The sequence below is a fragment of the Pipistrellus hanaki genome (assembly GCF_964339955.1).
Source record: "Pipistrellus hanaki genome assembly, chromosome: 15".
NCBI classification, from domain to species: domain Eukaryota; kingdom Metazoa; phylum Chordata; class Mammalia; order Chiroptera; family Vespertilionidae; genus Pipistrellus; species Pipistrellus hanaki.
In genome coordinates this window covers 45,878,612-45,898,001 of record NC_140517.1, presented here as the reverse complement: position 1 = coordinate 45,898,001, position 19,390 = coordinate 45,878,612, and the positions used below count along the sequence as shown (strand labels likewise).

Below are 19,390 nucleotides of genomic sequence, written 5' to 3'. Positions count from 1 at the left end.
CTGTAAAACTCTGACACTGAACTTCTACCTTCCCTTCTGCCCTCCTGTCTGAGGCTCTGTGCCCCTCTTGGGGTCTCTGCCCCGCTCTGTCCAAGTCCACGCCCCTCAGTGCCCAGACCCCTTCTTCCCGCTCCCCATCCCCAGCCCGCAGGCCCCCCATTGGCTGGATTCAGCGAGGGAGGGTTCTGTCCCTATGGCAACAGCCACAACAAGCCTCCGGCCCGGACGCGGGGCGCGGGAGGAGGGAGGGACCATGGCCGGTCAGCTCCTAGCTCTGCGCTATGGCCCGCTCTGGCCCCCCATCTCTGGGACCGAGGACCCAGGGTCCTGGCCCGACTGGCATCTCACCAGCAGCGGGATCGCCCACCACATCATCCCGTCCGTGCCCTTCCGCCCGCCCACGCGGCAGGTGAGGGGCCTGGACGTCCAGCCCCCACTCCCTGCGGGGACCCAGACACCTGCAGGAAGCGAAGGGGAATGAATGGAGGCCTGGACTCCTCCTGACTGAAGGAGGAGGGTCTCGGAGGCCTGGGTCTGGCCGATGAAGGGCCAGGGAGCCCGGGTGCCTGGAACCGGAGGGCGGGAAGGGCGGGGGACCGCCCGGGCCGGACTCCTGAGTGTTTTTCAAGCTGACGCCCCGCGCCTTGCACCCAGTCCACGGCGGCGGATCCCCTGGCCCCGCTCGCGAAGCCGGACTTGCACATCTGGGATTTCGACGAGGTCATCAGCCGCTGGGAGACCACCTCCGGCTCGGCCCACGGGGTGCTCAAGACCCACGGCGGGCCCTACTCGCAGCCCAAGGTGCCGAAGCCCAAGGCCCTGGAGCGGAGCGTGGGGATGAAGGATCTGGGGGAAAAGGTAAGGTTGCAGGGTGCCGAGGTCCGCGGGGTCGAGGGCTGCAGTGCCGTCCCGCCCACCCTCAGGCTGGGCCCCCGATCGTCTTCCCGCAGCTCAGCCGCCAGGGCTGGTGCCTCCCGCTGACCACCCGGCACCAGCGCAGCGAGGCCCAGGCGCACTTCGCGTGGCCCGACCTGCGCCTGCGCGCGCGGCCCCTGCGCTTCGCCGACCACCACCTCGCGGGCGTCTCCCAGGTAGCGGATGGGGCCCTGGGCGGGGCCAGCAGGGATTTTTTAATCAGGGGGCGTGGCTAAAAGGGAGGCCTGAGAAGAGTACAAAGACTAGGGAAGGGGCTTGGACTTTTTAAAAAAAATATATAGTTTATTGACTTTTTACAGAGAGGAAAGGAGAGGGATAGAGAGTTAGAAACATCCATCAGCTGCCTCCTGCACACCCCCTACTGGGGATGTGCCCGCAACCAAGGTACATGCCCTTGACCGGAATCGAACCTGCGACCTTTCAGTCCACAGGCTGATGCTCTATCCACTGAGCCAAACCGGTTTTGGCGGGGCTTGGCCATTTTGAGGTGGGGCCAGGAGGAGGAGGGGACTGGAGACCCGCAATCCCAGCTCTCTGGGGGTAATAAGCTCTGGGGCGCAAGGAATGAATGTTGAAGTGGGTTAGGAGGGTTTTTTAAAAATATGGTTTTATTATTTAAAAAAATATATATATATATATTTTATTTATTTTTCACAGAGAGGAAGGGAGGGAGATAAAGAGCTAGAAATAGTAGAAACATTGATGCAAGAGATACATCGACCTCCTGCACACCCTCCACCAGGGATGTGCCCGCAACCAATGTACATGCCCTTGTCTGGAATTGAACCTGGGGCCTTTCAGTTCAGAGACCGACGCTCTATCCACTGAGCCACACCGGTTTCGGCTGTTTTGATTGATTTCAGAGAGGAAGGGAGAGAGAGTAGAAACATCAATGATGAGAATCATTGACTGGCTGCCTCCTGCACACCCCCCGCCCCCACGGGGGATGGAGCCCTCAACCAGGCCTGACCCGGGAATCGAACCGTGGCCTCCCGGTTCACAGGTGGATGCTCCACCCCTGAGCCACGCCGTTGGGGTAGGAGGTGGTTTTGAGGCTTAGAAAAGAGCCAGGAAGAGGTCTGTGCTAGGGGGCGGGTCTGAATAGGTGGGAGCCGGAGCCGGAGCTGGAGCCGGAGCCGGAGCCGGAGCCGGAGCCGGAGACCGGGGGCCGGGGCTAGGCTGTCCGCGGGGGCCGAGGTTGGGAGGAATTGCTGGCTGAGCTCCGGCTTAACTCCAGCGGCGGGACAGGGAGGTTTGAGGCTGGGACCCGCCTTCCTGTTGGCCGGTGAGCAAAGAGCGGTTGGGTCTTGCAGTTTCTGGTTTGGGGAGCGGAGCTAAGGAGCGCTGGCGTGCGACGGGCCAGGAAGGGAGGGCTCTGACTCTGGGGGCGGGTGTGGGGCCGGGGCCGGAGAAGAGAAGCTGCTGAGTCCGGAGGAAGAGGAGTGCTCAGTCTGGGACCCGAGGCTTCAGGAGGGACGTCAAGCCGCTCCCTTGGCCACTCCTCCCGCCTGTGCCTCCTCAGACCCTCATTCCCTGGAGGCAGAGCCCGGAGCTGGCCGGCCGGCCGCTGGCGGTCTCCAACCAGGGCATCGTGGACCACTTCCAGCTCTACCTGCCCACCGCCGCCGCCGACTTCCGCGCCTTCTCCAGGTGAGCGATCCGCCCTGGCGCCGCCCCTGCACCCGCCCCCATCCCGGCAGCTGGGCCGCCCGGACCCGGGTATGCCCCCCCCCCGACTTAGACCCAGCGCCCTCCCATCCCGGCTGCTGGGCCGCCCGGACCCCGGGTATGGCCCTCCTCCCTGACTTAGACCCGGGCGCTCAGACCTCAGCCGCGGCCCTGGCGCTCAGGAACACGCAGCCTGCGGAGGGAGAGCCAGGCCCTGAGGACCCGGGCGGGTCACTTGACAGTTGAGTCCCCAGATACTGCCCCAGGGCGGGAAAACCCCGGACTGCAGGCGCCAAAGTACCCGGAGGACCCAGGAATCCAGGCTAGGAGTCCCCGACCCCATTTCCTCTCCCCAAAACCTGAGGCGGCTCTGAGCCCTGAGCCTCGTCCCCACCCTGCTCCCCCCGACAGGAAGGAGCTGCCACCCTTGGCCGTGACCCCCAGAAGCAGTGCTGCCCGCGCTCCTGGCGGCCGCCGCCGCCGCCGCAGACCCGCGTGCCGCGCGCGCTCCCGGTGGCGCCGGCGGTGCCGCACCGCGGGGCGCTGTCCCTGGCGCGGGAGTCCTACGGCCTCCCGCTGCACCCGCTGCGCCGGCTGGACCCCTTCCTCCCGCCGGGGCTGGCCTGCCGTGCCCCGCACCGGAGCCCCGTGCCCGCATCCACAGCGTGCCGCTGGCCTACAGCACGGAGAACGCCCGCTACGGCAGCGCGCGGCCCGCGCTGGTCTGAGCGCCCCACCCAGGAGAGCCCCCCGCCCCGACAGGACACGCCCCGTGGGCGGGACCGCTGGAACCCCGCCCCCGGGCGCCCTGTGGGCGGGGCTGAGCTCGGGAACCCGCTCACCACTTGGGGGCAGGACCGAGTCTGGCCGTGGGCTGGGCGAAGCCCACCTTCACCCGCTGGACCGTGGGGGCGGGGGCGGGCCTGGAGCATGAACTTGGGGCTGTGAGCTCCTCTGAATCAATGACGGTGAAATAGTCTACACCTCGCTCTTTGTTGGGTTGGGCTCTGCATCCTGATTTCTGGGGGCCGGTGTGTGGGGGGAAGGCGCTCCCCCTGAATCCTGGGGGCGGGTATCGGGGAGCAGGCGGACCCGCTTCCTGAGCACAGAAGGCAACACGGAGCCAAGCCCCTCCTAAGTTTGGGTTCTGGCTTTCAGTCCATGGCAGGGGGAGCAGGGCTGAGGCCCCTGCCATCACCATTGCAGGGGCGCTGGAGGGGCGAGCTCCAGACCCCTCCTCCCACTCCGCTATAATGGGCAGACAGGGCTGCACAACCACGGGCTCCCTACCCCTCCTCCCTGCCCCAGCACGCCTCTAGCACCTAAGGATGGAGTCTGTAAAGTCTGCCGTCATCTTTTTTTTTTTTTTAATATATTTTATTGATTTTTGTACAGAGAGAAAGGGAGAGGATAGAGAGCTAGAAACCTCGATGAGAGTCATCAATCAGCTGCCTCTTGCACACCCCCTACTGGGGATATGCCCGCAACCAAGGTACATGCCCTTGACCGGAATCGAACCCAGGTCCCTTCAGTCCCCAAGCCGACGCTCTATCCATTGAGCCAAACTGGTTTCGGCAAGTCATCTTGAGTGTCTCCTGCTTCTTGGTGCCAAGCCACGCAGGGAAGGGGGAGGGGTGCTCACTCAGCCACTCCCGCACATCCCTGACCTTATCTGCCTCTCGCCCCCGAGGAGATTAGTGTCCAGGTTACCCAGCCATGCCGCCGCCATGGCCTTGCCGCCCCCACAGCCTGCGGGTATAAGACCAGGTAAACACGGTAGGGAGGCACCCAGGATGGAGATGCTCCAGGTAAGGCTGGGAGGCCTGGGACTGGGTGAAGGCAGCCTCTTTCCAGAAGGGTGTGGACAGCCAGGGCTTCCTGCTGGCAGCAGTGGGGCGGGGTCTGAGGTGGGCCCGGGGGTCCCTGGGTATGGGGTGGGGGTCAGGACGGAGGGGCTGGCCCTGATCGTGTGCACGCGGGGAACGGAGGGCAGGGGCCCGGGCAGGGGTCTCGGGCTGGCCCTGAGGAAATGGCCTGATCCCAGGGGCTGCTGCTGTGGCTGCTGCTGAGCGTGGGGGGGGTGCGGGCATCCAGGGGGCCGCTGCGGCCACTGTGCCGGCCCGTCAATGCCACGCTGGCTGCCGAGAAGGAGGCCTGTCCGGTCTGCATCGCCTTCACCACCAGCATCTGCGCCGGCTACTGCCCCAGCATGGTGAGCAGGGCCGGCTCAGCCTGGCCCCGGAGGCAGGTGGCGGGGCGGGTGGGGGGGGGGGCGGGGGGGAGGGGTTGCGGCTGGTGGGGGCTGGGGAGCTGGGGTCAGGGCCGGGCGTGTGGGAGGGGTAGCGCAGAGGGTGCCCTGGGTTTGTGGGGGGCAGAGGGGAGACCAGGGGAGGGCTTGGCCCTGGGCAGACGCCAGGCCACCCCGTCCGCACTGCCTCCAGGTGCGGGTGCTGCCGGCCCCGCTGCCGCCGGTGCCCCAGCCGGTGTGCACCTACCGCGAGCTGAGCTTCGCCTCCGTCCGGCTCCCCGGCTGCCCGCCTGGCGTGGACCCGGTGGTCTCCTTCCCCGTGGCCCTCAGCTGCCGCTGTGGGCCCTGCCGCCTCAGCAGCTCCGACTGCGGGGGCCCAGGGCCCAGCCCTTGGGCTGTGACCGGCCCACCTTCCCAGACCTCCTCTTCCTCTGAGGATGCCCCCAGAACCCCCCCCCCACCCCCGGAGCCGGCGCTGCTCCCCAATAAAGGCTCCCACACCGCCCTGGGCTGCCTTTCTCGGGGGTCCGGGGCAATGCACGGGAGCGCACACAGCACACACACAGGTCCAGTTTCAGAGCATTTTATACAAAGTCACAGTGTCAGAACCTGCTAGAAAACGGGGGGGGGGGGGGGGGGGGGAGGGGGAGACGGACACGGCCGGGGAACGTCAGCTCAGGAGGTGTCCATCGTCTCGCCTTCTGTAGGAGGAGAAGGTCACGTGGTCAGTGCGGCCCAGAGCCAGGCCGGCTCCCCCCAGCTCTCCGGGCGGGCCTGGGGGGGGTGCGGGCTGGGACAGGGGGGAGGGAGAGGGGAAGCCACGCACTGAGCTCATTGAAGAGGAAGGCGTCCTGGTACTCCTTCATGTACTGCGTGGAGCGCGACTCGTCCAGGAAGAGCGAGTAGACCCGCTTGATGTCGTCCACCTGCACCTCCGTGCCCTGAGGGGGGCAGGGAGAGCTCAGGGGCCTCCCAGGTGGGGCTGTGCCCTGAGGGGGGCAGGGAGAGCTCAGGGGCCTCCCAGGTGGGGCTGTGCCCTGAGGGGGGCAGGGAGAGCTCAGGGGCCTCCCAGGTGGGGCTCAGGCCACATCGCCTGGGTTCAAACACCGCCTGGGCCAGCTCCTGGCTGAGCCCCATCTCCATTCCTTCATCCGTGAGACGGGCTTCACAGGGTCAGCTCGCAGTCTAAAGGTGTTTCTTGAGTGCCCACTGTGTGTCCGGCCCGGGGGCACAGAAACAAGCCCGGACAGAGCTCCCTGCCTCTGAGGACTATGTTCTAGGACCTTGGAGGGCGGGTCTCGCTGGCCCCGGCCCGCGCTGACCTTTGCGCTTGCGGCACACCAGGCTGGCGGCCGTGATGAGCTGGATGGCGTAGCGCAGGGAGGTCTCCAGCCCGATGCGCGTCAGCACCGTGTAGGCGTCCTCGCTCATCTCCACATCCTCCTCCTCACACCTGCGGGGGGGGGGGCGGACACGGTCAGACCTGGGACGGCAGCCCCCCAGCCCCCCATACCTCCCTGAGAAAATGTGGACTCTGCACCTTCAGAACCGCAGAGCGCCGGGCAAGGGCCACTGAGGCACAGGCTGGGCCCCCCCCCCCCCCCCCCCGTTACAGGCTCTTTCCTCCCGTCAGTTACCCCCCCCCACAGGGCCCCCACCTGCAGCGGAGGCCCCCCCCCCATCTCAGGGTCCCCGGTGTCAGGCCCCCCCCCCCCCATCTCAGGGTCCCCGGTGTCAGGCCCCCCCCCCCCATCTCAGGGTCCCCGGTGTCAGGCCCCCCCCCCCCGATCTCAGGGTCCCCGGTGTCAGGCCCCCCCCCCCCCCATCTCAGGGTCCCCGGTGTCAGGCCCCCCCCCCAGATCTCAGGGTCCCCGGTGTCAGGCCCCCCCCCCCCATCTCAGGGTCCTCGGTGTCAGGCCCCCCCCCCCCATCTCAGGGTCCCCGGTGTCAGGCCCCCCCCCCCCCCCGATCTCAGGGTCCCCGGTGTCAGGCCCCCCCCCCCCCGATCTCAGGGTCCCCGGTGTCAGGCCCCCCCCCCCCCGATCTCAGGGTCCCCGGTGTCAGGCCCCCCCCCCCCCGATCTCAGGGTCCCCGGTGTCAGGCCCCCCCCCGATCTCAGGGTCCCCGGTGTCAGGCCCCCCCCCCCCGGATCTCAGGGTCCCCGGTGTCAGGCCCCCCCCCCATCTCAGGGTCCCCGGTGTCAGTGGCCCCCCACCCCCCGATCTCAGGGTCCCCGGTGTCAGGCCCCCCCCCGGATCTCAGGGTCCCCGGTGTCAGGCCCCCCCCCCATCTCAGGGTCCCCGGTGTCAGGCCCCCCCCCGGATCTCAGGGTCCCCGGTGTCAGGCCCCCCCCCCCCATCTCAGGGTCCCCGGTGTCAGTGGCCCCCCACCCCCCGATCTCAGGGTCCCCGGTGTCAGGCCCCCCCCCGGATCTCAGGGTCCCCGGTGTCAGGCCCACCCCCATCTCAGGGTCCCCGGTGTCAGTGCCCACCCCCATCTCAGGGTCCCCGGTGTCAGTGGCCCCCCACCGGATGCGGAGGATCTGCTTCGTGTCCTTCTCGCTGTAGGGGGAGGTGGAGACGATGAGCAGCCGGTCCAGCAGGTCGATGGGGATGCCGTGGGGGCTCTGGTAGCTGGTGCCCCGGATCCTGAGGGGGAGGAGGCTGTCAGGGTGATGCCCCCCCGAGCCTGGCTCTCCATTCCTTCCACTCGGACTCCCCTCCCCCCGCACAGCCCACCCTCTGGGCCACACACGACGGCGCCACTCCCGCTGGACTGTCTCAGCGGACGGCTCTGCCGGGTCCCTGACCGAGGGCCCCTCCCTGTGCCGGGGAGGCCGCGGGTCCGGTCCCCGTGCACCGGCCCAGCCGGCGGCATGCGGGCAGGGAGGACGGGAGGTTCACCGTGGTGAGAGCTACGCTCTGTGCAACGGGGCCAACACTCAGCCACCACACTGAACCCGGCTCCTGGGGAGACACCGGCCAGGCTCCTGTGAGCCTCTGGTGGCCATTTGCCCACCAGCCAACGCATCGCCTGGCTTCCTGTGCTGTTTGAAGACAGCGTACTGTGTACTGAACTCGTGTGGCCGCACCGTCACTCGGGCCGTAATCCCTTCACGTGACGTGCGTCTCCTCTGGGACTGAGCCCCCAGCCTCTGCAGCAGCAAAACCACCCCCAACATGGCTCAGTGGATAGAGCGTCGGCCTGCGGACTGAAGGGTCCCAGGTTCGATTCCTGTCAAGGGCATGTACCGTGGTTGCGGGCACATCCCCAATAGGGGGTGTGCAGGAGGCAGGTGATCGATGTTTCTCTCTCATCAATGTTTCTAACTCTATCCCTCTCCCTTCCTCTCTGTAAAAAAAAAAAAAAATCAATAAAATATATTTTTTTAAAAACAAAGAAAAAGCACCACCTACAAGCACTGATGTGACAAAGGCGGCACTAAATAGATCGAGACCAAGTAAGCAGCAGGTATGCCGAGTTGGGGTTACATTGTAGCAGCAGATTCGCAAACCCCAAATCTGCCCACAGCGAGGAGCGACCGGACCCGCCTCCCCGGAGGGGCCGGGAGCCGTTCCGAGCTGCACCCGCCACACCCGGTCTGGCCCGCTGCTGGCCTCAGCCTCCCGCCGCCCTGGGCAGCCAGCGGAGCCAGGGGAGAGTCCGCGCTGCCCGGAGCCCTGCCCCTCCCTCCCTGTGACACCCAGCCCTCGGGCAGAGCTGGCACTGCCCGCCGCCCGGGCACCAGGCACAGCCGCCCTGAGCGTGCAGCCTCCGGGCTCCAGCCCCGGGGGGCTGACTGCCCCCACTTCCTTCTCCTCCTCTGGCCAAACCACAGACGAGGGGTGGAGGGAGCCGGCCCGGAGGACGAGAGGGCCCGGGGCGCTGGCCCCCTGGGACGGAGGCTCCCAAGCTTCACCCCGGCTCCGTGACATCTCCCCAGCTCCCAGGCCGACAGACACGCTTCACTGACTGAGCACTGGGTCTGGCTGAGCTCCTGCAGCGCCCCGCAGTGTCCAGCACCCGCTACTGCGCATCCTCAGGAGTGAAGCTGCCCCACAGGATCCTGTGTCTGATGCAGAGCCCGGGGTGCCCCGGCACACAGACTGAGAAACGATAGCCTTAGGGATAAGGAGCAACAGAAAACCCGGACCCGGGCTTCCCTGTGGAGCGGAGCCGCCAGCCCACCTGCCCACTCGTTTGTTCTTTAATTTAAATGTTTTTATTCATTTCAGAGAGGAAGGGAGAGGGAGAAAGAACCACTGATTAGCTGCCTCCTGCACACCCCACACTGTGGATCGAGCCCGCAACCTGGGCCTGTGCCCTGACCAGGAATCGAACCCTCACCTCCTGGTTCATAGGTTGATGCTCAACCCCTGAGCCACACCGGCCAGGCCACCCGCACCTTGTTTAAGGGAAAGGCCCACCCTCTGGCCTGGGCCCCCTTGCCGGCGGGCGGGGAACCGTCACAGCAGCTCAGCCCTCCCGGCCCCCGCTGTGCCACCCGCCTGCCCGGAGTGCCTCTCCCCTCCCCTCTCCTTCCCGCCCGGAGCGCCTCTCCCCTCCCCTCCCCTCCCCCAGGAGCCCCTCCCCTCCCCCGCCCCGGGCCGCTCACCGGGTGATGCCGCGGTTGGTGGCCATGATGAGCACGGGCGCCATGTCGCTCTCCAGCGCCCGGTTGAGGAAGGAGAAGCTCTCGATGTCCAGCATGTGGACCTCATCGATGAACAGCACCTGGAGCCGCGGGCGTCAGACTCCGCACGGGGCCTCCGGTCCCTCTGCCCCCCCCTTTCCCCCCCAGCCACACGCGGCACACACCCCGGGGCCTCTGGTCCCCCTGCCCCCCCACCCCCCGCGCCGGCACCCACCCCGGGGATGATCTCCTGGGAGCCGCCGGGCGTCAGGCTCCGCACGGGGCCTCCGGTCCCTTTGCCCCCCCTGCCCCCCCAGCGCCGTGCCGGTACCCACCCCGGGGATGATCTCCGCCTTGCCCTCCTCGCGCCACTCGGCCACCTTGGCGTTGATCTGCTCGCGGACCTCTGACTTGATCTCGCCTGTGTCCCCTGTGGAGGCCGGGGTGACGGGCGGTCAGAGGAGACAGGGTCTGGGGCGGACGTGGGCGAAGGCGGAGGAGGACAGGGCGGGGGCAGAGGGAAGGGAGACCCAGCCTGGCGGGGACGAGCGACAGGAGAGCAGGAGAGAACTCCGGGGGAGAACAGGAGGCCGTGCCCCATCAAACCACCGAGAGGGGCTTGGCACAGAGGGAGAGGGACAGACCGCACACAGAGGGACAGACCACACACAGAGGGAGAGGGACAGACCGCACACAGAGGGAGAGGGACGGACCGCACACAGAGGGACAGACCGCGCACAGAGGGAGAGGGACAGACAGCACACAGAGGGACAGACCGCACACAGAGGGAAAGGGACGGACCGCACACAGAGGGACGGACCGCACACAGAGGGACGGACCGCACACAGAGGGAGAGGGACAGACCGCACACAGAGGGAGAGGGACGGACCGCACACAGAGGGAGAACAGAAGACAGCAAGGGACGGAGGACAGCCGGGCAGGGGCGGGCCCTATGGGGGGAAGCGGGTGTGAAGGGTGAGTGGGCGGGGCAGGATGGGTGGATGGTTGGGCCGCACCTGAGAAGAGGGCCAGGAAGCCCTGGGTGCGGGAGGGGAGTGGTGGAGGGAGGGGGTTTAGGGTGCAGGGCGGGGGGGGGTTTAGGGTGCAGGGGGGGATGGATGGGTGGTCGGGCGGGGCACCTGAGAAGAGGGCCAGGAAGCCCTGGGTGCGGGAGGGGAGTGGCGGGGGGAGGGGGGAGCGGGTGCAGGGGGGATGGGGGATGGTCGGGCGGGGCACCTGAGAAGAGGGCCAGGAAGCCCTGGGTGCGGGAGTTGATGACGTCGATCTCGTGCAGGGACACGGTGTGCACCACCTCCTTGCGCTTCTGCAGCTCCCCGTCCGGGCACTGCACGAACTTGGTCTGCGGGCAGGACGGGGTGGGGTCGGGGGAGGGACGACAAGGCAGAGAGGAGCGTGAAGGGGCCACAGGGGCTCTGTGTGGGGGAGATCGGGGTCCCTGGAAACCCCGGGCCCAGGAGCAGCCCGAGCCTGGGGCACAGGGTCTCCGGGACGCGGGAGCCCAGAGCACAGGGCCCGCCTAGGGGCGCCGGGAGGACCGGGGACCAGGGACGGGGCGGTGACGGGGCCCGGGGGAACATGGACGTGCCCGGAGCACCTGGGAGCCCATGGCGTCGTAGTCGCGGGCGCGCGTGAAGGAGCGGCCCAGCTTGGAGATCTTGCCGGTGGCCTTGTCGATGGTGATCACGTCCCTGCAGGAGGCGGCGGAGTGAGGACGGAAGGTGCCCGGGACCCCCCGCCCCCTCCCGATGGGGGGCGGCCGCCGCTGCTCACCCGGCCTGGACCTTGTCCTTGGTCAGGGACTCGATCATCTTGGTGCCCAGGTCGTAGATGGTCTCCATCTCGGTGGTCTTGAGGGTCAGCTTGCCCACCTTGGAGCCCTGAGGGGGACAGGCCGGCCAGGCTCAGAGACCCAACGGCTCCCAGCACGTGGAGACAGGCTCCCGCGGGGAAGCTTGGGGTGTGGGCGTGGCTGCTGCCATGACTGGGGTGGCTTCATGTGTGCACACGTATGTCAAAACTTAACACCCGGAAACTGTCAATGTGGGCCGCTTAGTGCATTTGCTCCTCAACAAAGTTATTATAAAAAAACCAGCAAACAAACGAAATGCTAAAAGATTAAAAAAAAAAAAGCCCCGGCTGGTTTGGCTCAATGGATAGAGCATCTGCCTGCGGACTGAAAGGTCCAGGGTTCGATTCCGATCAAGAGCACGTGCTTGGATTACAGGCTTGATCCTCAGTGGGGGGATACAGGAGGCAGTGAGTCAATGATTATCTCTCATCATTGATGTTTCTCTCTCTCCCTCACCCTTCCTCTCTGAAATCAATTATATAAACAAAACACAAAGGTAAGCTGGCCCGGCCAGCATGGCTCAGTGGTTGGGCATCAACCTATGAAGTAGGTCACAGTTTGATTCCCGGTCTGGGCACACGCCCGGGTTGAGGGCTGGGTCCCCAGTGTAGGTGTACAGGAGAATTAGCTTGGGAATAGCTTTCCTTATATTTAAATATTCTACTGTAGTTTTATTTTTAAAATTCTTACTGGGGTGGCAAATTAAAAAAAGAGGGTGTCACCCTGGCCAGGTACTCAGAGAGTAGTCCTAATGCACCAAGGTGGCAGGTTCGATCCCTGGTCAGGGCACATGCCAGAATCAACCGATGAATGCATACATAAGTGGAACAACAGATCAATGTTTCTCTCTCTCTAAATCAATGAGTTAAAAAAATAAAAGAGAGACCGACAGATAAATCATTAGGTAAACAGGAGATAAAGGGGAAACAAACCACGGAAAGGCAGACGTGGCCACTCCTGCGGGGAGACGTGGGGTGTAAAGAGGAAGGAGGGGGGGCTGGGGGTTGGCAAAGTTCTCGTTTTGCTCTTGGGGGTGGTTATAAAGGCATTTGCTTTATAACCACTTATTAGACTACATGCTTCTTTAAGATGTTTCCTTGTGTCTTTTACTTATAACAAAGGTAAAAAAAAAAAAAAAGTCTTAGGTGACAAAAAGGGAGAGAAGCTGAGCTGTGTAAACCCCAGGGAGCGGGCGTTAACCTGCCGGTTAGGAATTCCCCAAAGAAACTTCCAGAACTCCTCTCATCCCACCACTTGGTTTTAACGGCTCTCGGGCCCCTCACCAATCAACGAGCTGCTGTCAATGCAAATAACCCTCCTGCAGGCGCAGGTGCTCCCATCGACGGCTGGAACGTTCCGTGGGCTCCCACCTCAGGGCAACCCTCCCGCCCGGAGGAGGCTGGCCTCGGGCAGACTCACCGTCCCCGTGGCCGGCCGGTCGATCTGGATCTCCACCACCTCCCCTTCGATGATCTCCGTCTCCTCCCTGACCAGAGAGCAGAGCTGAGCGGAGAGCCTGACACCGGCCCCGGGGCACCGCCAACTCCCATCAGCCCCCGGGAACCGCCAACTCCCATCAGCCCCCGGGGAACCGCTAACTCCCATCAGCCCCCGGAACCGCTAACTCCCATCAGCCCCCGGGAACCGCTAACTCCCACCAGCCCTTGGGCACAGGCCGCGACGGCTGGGACGGGGGTGGTCCCCGGGCCCGTGCTCACTTGATGCGGACGCCGATGGACCTGCGGAAGGCCTGCGTCAGCGCCTCCGTCTTGCTCATCTCCAGGGAGAAGATCTCGCTGCCCGCTATGGCGGTGAACGGGGTGTCCGGGCCCAGGGCCTGCGCCATGCCTGGGGAGAGGGGGTCTGGGTGGGTGGGGCGGCCCTGACACCATGTCCCCCCAAATTCACTCTGTGGCAACACCAGCTCCCGGTGCTGCGGGCAGAAAAAGCCGGGCTGAGGCCTGCACGGGCCCCTGGTTAGAAACCACACCGTCTGAGGACAAACTATAGTCAAACCCGAACATCTTACAACACCGGCCAGGCTTCTCCACGGCGTGAGGCCTGGGCTCGGCAGGTGACAGCAGGGCTGTCGCTCCAGGGACGGCAAGCACTGAGCCCCCCTCCCAGCAGCCCCCCCGAGGGCCCTGCCAGCTCCGAGCCACATCTCAGTCACTCTCCTCCTGTCCAGTGTGGGTGGGAACTCTCCCTCGTCCCACTCTGCCCCGGAGAGTGCTCCCTGCTGTCCGTCCGGACACTCCCACACCCTCAGACTCCGGAAGCCTCTTCTGACGACCCCGCTATGTCCCGGCCCGGCAGGCCAGGAGCCCCCTGTCCATCATGGCACACGTCACGCTGGGCACCGTGTCCACAGCCTCCTCCCTGGCAGGAGGCTCCTTCCAGTCCGGGCTCGGGTCTTCCTCATCTCGTGTTCCCAGGGTCAGGGCCAGGGCTCGGCACAGCGGGCTCCTTGGATGAGTGCTGCTTCATTTCCTATGTAATAATCCTATATAATAAAAGGCTAATATGCAAAGCGACTGAAAGGTGGAATGACTGATTGCTCTGATGCGCACTTCCAGGGGGAAGACGCTTAATGCAGGAGCTGCCCCCTGGTGGCCAGTGTGCTCCCACAGAGGGTGGGCTCGCTGTGAGCGAGCAAGCACAATGGTGGTGGCAGGAGCTTCTCCCGCCTCCGGCAGCACTGAGGACCCTGGGGGCTGTCCGCCTGCTGGCTCAGGCCCGCTTAGTCCGGCCCGGGCCTAAGCCCGCAGGCGGACATCCCCCAAGGGGTCCAGATACAGGCCAGGCTGAGGGACTCCCCTCCCCCAGTGCGTGAATGATGAATGCTGTGCACCAGTGTGTGTGTGTGTGTGTGTGTGTATCTTTTCTTTTAGAGAAAGAGGGAAAGAAAAACATCGATGTGAGAGATTAATCAGCTGCCTCCTGCACGTCCCCTATTGGGGGTTAAGCCTGCAACTCAAGCATGTGCCCTGACCGGGAATCGAACCTGCAGCCCTTTGGTGCAGAGGGCGACACCCAGCCGAGCCCATCGGCAGGACAAGTGCTGCTCCATCTTAACCGCAAGCCTGGCTGTCACCGATCCTCCCGGCCTGGCCTCGCCTGAGCACCAAGGGGGAGTGGGAAGACAGGAGGCCGAGGAAGGCTTCAACGAGCAAGACTGCTCAGCGGGTTTGGAAGGATGGAGAGTTTATATAACAAGGAGATAAGGGGCAGTTATGAGTATAAATTTGAATTGCAAAAGGGAGTGCTGGCTGTCTAACCAATGCCCATCTTCACCTTAGTTCCAGAACCCCTTTCATTAAGGTAGCAACGCTCCAAATTAAAACAGGAAATTTATTCTAATGTCTCACTCTCCCTTGCAGCAAAGTCACCATATGATTAAATTACAGTCAATATGCCCAGCCGGCCAAAACCGGTTTGGCTCAGTGGATAGAGCATCGGCCTGCGGACTGATCCAGGGTTCGATTCCAGTCAAGGACATGTGCCTTGGTTGCAGGCACATCCGCAGTAGGGGGCGTGCAAGAGGCAGCTGATCGATGACTCTCATCGATGTTTCTAACTCTCTATCCCTCTCCCTTCCTCTCTGTAAAAAATCAATAAAATATATATATTTTTTAAAAAATATGCCCAGCCAGCCAGCCGCACTCAGGGGTTGAGCACCTACCTATGAGCCAGGAGGTCACGGGTGATTCCCGGTCAGGGCACAGGCCCAGTTGTGGGGCTCAATCTCCAGGGTGGGGCGTGCAGGAGGCAGCCGATCAATGATTCACTCTCATCATTGATGCTTCATCTCTCTTTCTCCCGCTCCCTTCCTCTCTGAAATCAATAAAAATGTTATAAAAAATTCTAGTCCATAAAATATGAGCAAAAGTGTGTGGAACCCCCAAGACAGTGCCACAGGGAGCAGAACCTCACGGCAGCTCCTCTCCTGCCTGCCACACGGAGTTGGGGGGAGGCTGGCGCTCAGGCAAACCCTGGGGTGACCCCTCGGGGAACAGGGCAGAGACGGGCGAGGCGGGAACGCGGAGGCTTCACGGAGCTGCCGCAACGCCTCCATCCATTCATTTCTTCTCCCTGACAGTGCGCGCTGCGTGGGTCCGCCCGGCCACAGCCAGTGTGGCTTCCGTTAACGGCGCCTGATCGGATGCTGACGCCGCGGGAGGGGTGTCTGGCAGAGACCAGAGGGCTCTGTGCCCGGGGCCTTACCCATGGCGATGGCCGTCTTCCCGGTGCCCGGCTGCCCGGCGATGAGCACCGCCCGGCCGGCGATCTTCCCTTCCCGGATCATCTCCAGCACCACGCCCGCCGCCCGCCGCGCCGCCAGCTGGCCCACCATGCCCTGGGAGGCCTGCGGGCAGGGAGAGCGCAGGGTGACTCCCACCGGCCCCCCGCGTCCCTCCCGCTCCGGCCCCGGGAGATGGAAGTGGTGCTGGCTGGGGCGTGGGGAAAAGCCTTTCCACCCAGTTTTTCTAAGATAAGTGTGCACGGGCTGATTTTATAAACATGAGGTAAAGGTCTGGGAGAAGGAGTCTCCATCCTCCCGGGACCAGCCTCCCGCCCGCCCGTCGCTCTACCTGCCGCGGCTCCAAGGCGTCGTCCAGCCCCAGCCCCCGGATGTGGGAGTGGGCGCCTGTGGGCGAGAGGACCAGGGGGGTTACAGGCCAGCTCGTGGCTGAGTGAGGGGCTCCCCTGGGCCCTGCTTCCCTCCTTGTCCAAACAGGGCCTGTCTCCCACCCCCTGGAAGGAGGGCGGGACGCTAATGCTCCGTAAGCGAGAGGCTCTGCTTAAGACATCCCAGCGGGACCGCACGGCTCCCGCGCTGTGAGCTGGCAGCAGGGGCGCCAGTCTGAGCCTCAGCTAGAAGGACAGACACCATGTGCCCCTCGCGGGCACCGGCAGGGGTTCAGCGGGATCGAACGCGTGCATTCGATGGCCACCTGCTGGCATCTGCTCTGCCGCGGCCTGTGCTGGGGACGCGGCTGGGAACGAGCCAGGCCTGGTCCTGGCCCGAAGGGGCTGGTGCCAGGTGTGCCGGGGGTGGGGCAGTCAGCACACAGCCAAACATAAGCCAACACCACTCCTGTGACTCCCAGCAGGATGGCGGGGCACCCAGGAGCCCGCGGGGGAGCAGAGCCTGCAGCCTGGGGTCGGGTCTGCCCGGTGCCCCCTGTGCCATCTGACCGCTCTCTGGAACCCAGCCCCCCCCCCATCAGCTAGGGGGATGGGGCGCAGGCTGCATGCTTCCCGGGGCCCTGGCGGCCGGCTCTCCGGGGGCGCCCAGGGCAGGCGGGGCCTGGTCCTGCCCCGGATCCGGGTTCGCTCACCAATACGCTCAATTCTCGTCACATCTCGGACCTCTGGCACTTTGGTTGTGGCCGTCTGGGGGGGAGAAGGCGCGTCAGAGCCCTTGTCATCCCACTTTCCACCAACTCCTCCTCCTCCTCCTCGGTCCCTCCTGCCACCCCTCCCGAGCCCCAGGAGGATGCAGACTGGGTGTGCCTCACCCCCAGCCCCTCCCCGACGGCCCAGCACATGGCTGGTGGGAGGAAGTCCTCCCGTCACCTGTACCCGTAAGGACAGGCAGGAACGCAGAGCGGGCATCCAGCGGGCATGGGGTGGCCCCGATGTCCCAGCCGCCCTTGCGCTGCGCTGCGCTGCCCCAGCTGTCACAGCTTTTGCTCATGCGAGTCCCAAGTCCAGCCCATCGCCCTGCCCCCTCACTGAAGCCCTCCCTGACCCCTGACCCCCGCCCTGCCAGGCTCGTTCTGGGGTCCCCGGGAGTCCAGACAGAAGGAGGGGCCTCCCAGGGAACCCGATCTCCACGAAGCCTCACAGTCACGAGGCAGACGAGAAAATCAACGTTCTTGGCTCCAAGGGATGTGTGACCAGTGAGGGGCCCAGCCCACCCTCACTGTTCACCTCAGGGCCAATGCTTGAGTTTGAATGAATGATGCACTAAGGTGCTGAGCTCATTCAAAAGGCAGGTACTGCCGGAACCGGTGTGGCTCAGTGGATACAGCGTCAGCCTGCAGACCGAGGGGTCCCAGGTTCGGTTCCGGTCAAGGGCATGTACGTTGGTTGCGGGCACATGCCCGGTAGGGGGTGTACAGGAGGCAGCTGATTAATGTTCTTTCTCATCGATGTTTCTAGCTCTCTATCCCTCTCCCTTCCTCTCTGTAAAAAATCATAAAATATATTTAATAAAACAATAATTTTAAAAAAGGGCGATTAGTGGTGCCTGGGGCTGGGGGGATGGGAGGACTGAAGGGCCCTGGGGAAGAGGAATGGGGTTTCTTTCGGGGGTGAGGAAAATGCTCTAAAATTGAACAACAGAATGCGCAGCTCTGCGAATAAACTACGTACGTTACGGGGTAAACTGTATGGGCTGTGAGTTATATCTCAATAAGTCTGTTTTTAAAAATATATATATTTTATCGATTTTTACAGAGAGGAAGAGAGAGGGATAGAGAGTTAGAAACATCGATCAGCTGCCTCCTGCACACTCCCTACTGGGGATGTGCCTGCAACCAAGGTACATGCCTTTGACCGGAATCGAACCCGGGACCCTTCAGTCCCCAGGCTGACGCTCTATCCACTGAGCCAAACCGGCCAGGGCCACTCACATGTTTACTGAGCAAGTACTTGGTGCCAGCCCCAGTGTACTGGGTCTGTCTTTTATGGAGTTCACATTCACTCATTCATTCAAGATTCAAGTGGTAATTCATTACGCACCCCCACTGAGCATGCCCCTCACCGGGTGTTGGAAATATGTGGGGGCCCGGGGCCCTGTCCCTTCTCCTCGGACAGCCTCTGAGTTCCCCACACTCTCCCTTGTTTGGCTCAAGATTCACTGAGCGACCGACCGCAGGCTCCCACGCACACAGGCCGGGTCCCACCTGCGCTTCTCCTGGGATCGGCTGCCACCCCCGCCGAGCTAACAGGTTCCTGGATGGCTCGGGGCCGAGACACTCAAACCCTCAGCAGGCTTTAGGGCAAAGGACGGCAGAACCGGCCACTGCTGTGCCCCGAGAGCTGGGAGTTTGAGCTGCTATCAGAGCTGACCACCGAGACCCTAAAATCCACCGGAACCCACCATTCCGGGATCCAACCTTTTCTTTCCTCCTCCCTCGGACCCGGGAGTCCAGGCCCCAGCCCTCCTCCCTCAGACCCAGGCCCCCAGCCCTCCTCCCTCAGATCCAGGAGTCCAGGCCCCAGCCCTCCTCCCTCAGACCCAGGCCCCCAGCCCTCCTCCCTCAGATCCAGGAGTCCAGGCCCCCAGCCCTCCTCCCTCAGACCCGGGAGCCCAACCCTCCTCCCTCAGACCCAGGCCCCCAGCCCTCCTCCCTCAGACCCGGGAGTCCAGGCCCCCAGCCCTCCTCCCTAAGACCAGGGGTCCAGGCCCAAGCCCTCCTCCCTCAGACCCAGGCCCCCAGCCCTCCTCCCTCAGACCCAGGCCCCCAGCCCCTCCTCCCTCAGACCCGGGAGTCCAGGCCCCCAGCCCCTCCTCCCTCAGACCCAGGCCCCAGCCCCTCCTCCCTCAGAACCAGGCCCCCAGCCCTCCTCCCTCAGACCCAGGGGTCCAGGCCCCCCAGTTCCCTCCTCCCTCAGACCCAGGGGTCCAGGCCCCCCAGTTCCCTCCTCCCTCGGACCCAGGACAGCAGGTTCCCTCCTCAGCCCTCCGCATGCCGCCACTCACCACGGTTGCCATGATGCTCACCAACCGCTACTGCCCTAACGGAAACGGAAACGGTGCTGAGAACGAGCGCTGTGGCCCCTCTAGACTGCCAGATCCTCCAGAGATCTCGGTGGTTCCTCATAAATATGCAAACGCTCCTTGTAGGGCGAGCCGTTCCCTTTTTAGGCCGAAGCTCCTGGGCCGGCTCCCAGCTCCCTCTGGCTCCTCCTCCTTTCACCGAAGCCTCCTCGCCGCCGGGGAGGCCGATTGCAAAATTCCTGCCACTTCTGTGAGCAGCCACACGTCCCCCACGCTCCCTGCCTCCCCGCCCCGCCCCCTGCC

General features: G+C 64.3%; 3 protein-coding genes across 6 annotated transcripts; 2 read left to right on the top strand and 1 right to left on the bottom strand.

Annotated features, from left to right (window-relative positions):
- Window positions 1-253: 253 nt before the first annotated feature.
- On the top strand, window positions 254-3,332 carry SAXO3 (stabilizer of axonemal microtubules 3; the record flags this gene model as incomplete). The annotated part of the gene is given in 7 exon segments (XM_084906893.1): window positions 254-409; window positions 655-858; window positions 951-1,091; window positions 2,459-2,586; window positions 2,637-2,655; window positions 3,016-3,256; window positions 3,259-3,332. Coding segments are annotated over 7 exon segments (963 nt in total).
- Window positions 3,333-4,397: 1,065 nt separating this feature from the next.
- LHB (luteinizing hormone subunit beta) lies at window positions 4,398-5,287 on the top strand (the record flags this gene model as incomplete). Its single annotated transcript, XM_084906892.1, is given in 4 exon segments — window positions 4,398-4,412; window positions 4,649-4,816; window positions 5,046-5,229; window positions 5,232-5,287. Coding segments are annotated over 4 exon segments (423 nt in total).
- A 132-nt stretch (window positions 5,288-5,419) lies between these two features.
- Window positions 5,420-19,378, bottom strand: RUVBL2 (RuvB like AAA ATPase 2). 4 transcript variants are annotated; one of them, XM_084861415.1, is made up of 15 exons: window positions 19,070-19,378; window positions 16,698-16,752; window positions 15,948-16,003; window positions 15,580-15,721; window positions 13,074-13,203; window positions 12,775-12,841; window positions 11,277-11,383; window positions 11,101-11,194; window positions 10,722-10,845; window positions 9,821-9,915; window positions 9,468-9,586; window positions 7,381-7,500; window positions 6,175-6,305; window positions 5,679-5,793; window positions 5,420-5,553 (listed from the first exon to the last, which is right to left on the bottom strand). In XM_084861415.1, the coding sequence occupies exons 1-14, from the start codon at window positions 19,079-19,081 to the stop codon at window positions 5,684-5,686; spliced, it is 1,362 nt and encodes a 453-aa protein (XP_084717541.1). In that variant the 5' UTR covers window positions 19,082-19,378; the 3' UTR covers window positions 5,420-5,553; window positions 5,679-5,683. The 4 variants fall into 4 exon arrangements, with proteins under 4 accessions (XP_084717541.1, XP_084717538.1, XP_084717540.1 ...); XM_084861412.1 differs by having other exon boundaries at window positions 5,679-5,841; window positions 19,070-19,221; XM_084861414.1 differs by having other exon boundaries at window positions 5,420-5,550; window positions 5,679-5,795; window positions 6,178-6,305; window positions 19,070-19,221.
- Window positions 19,379-19,390: the final 12 nt, after the last annotated feature.

What these genes read in the sequence shown, in the direction of transcription:
- RUVBL2 (XM_084861412.1), bottom strand. An exon ending in ACCGGCCGGCCACGGGGACG is followed by an intron (nt 11,384 to 12,774) that starts GTGAGTCTGCCC and finishes TGTCCCCCTCAG; the next exon opens with GGCTCCAAGGTGGGCAAGCT. An exon ending in AAGCAGATCCTCCGCATCCG is followed by an intron (nt 6,306 to 7,380) that starts GTGGGGGGCCAC and finishes CCCCCCCCGCAG; the next exon opens with GTGTGAGGAGGAGGATGTGG.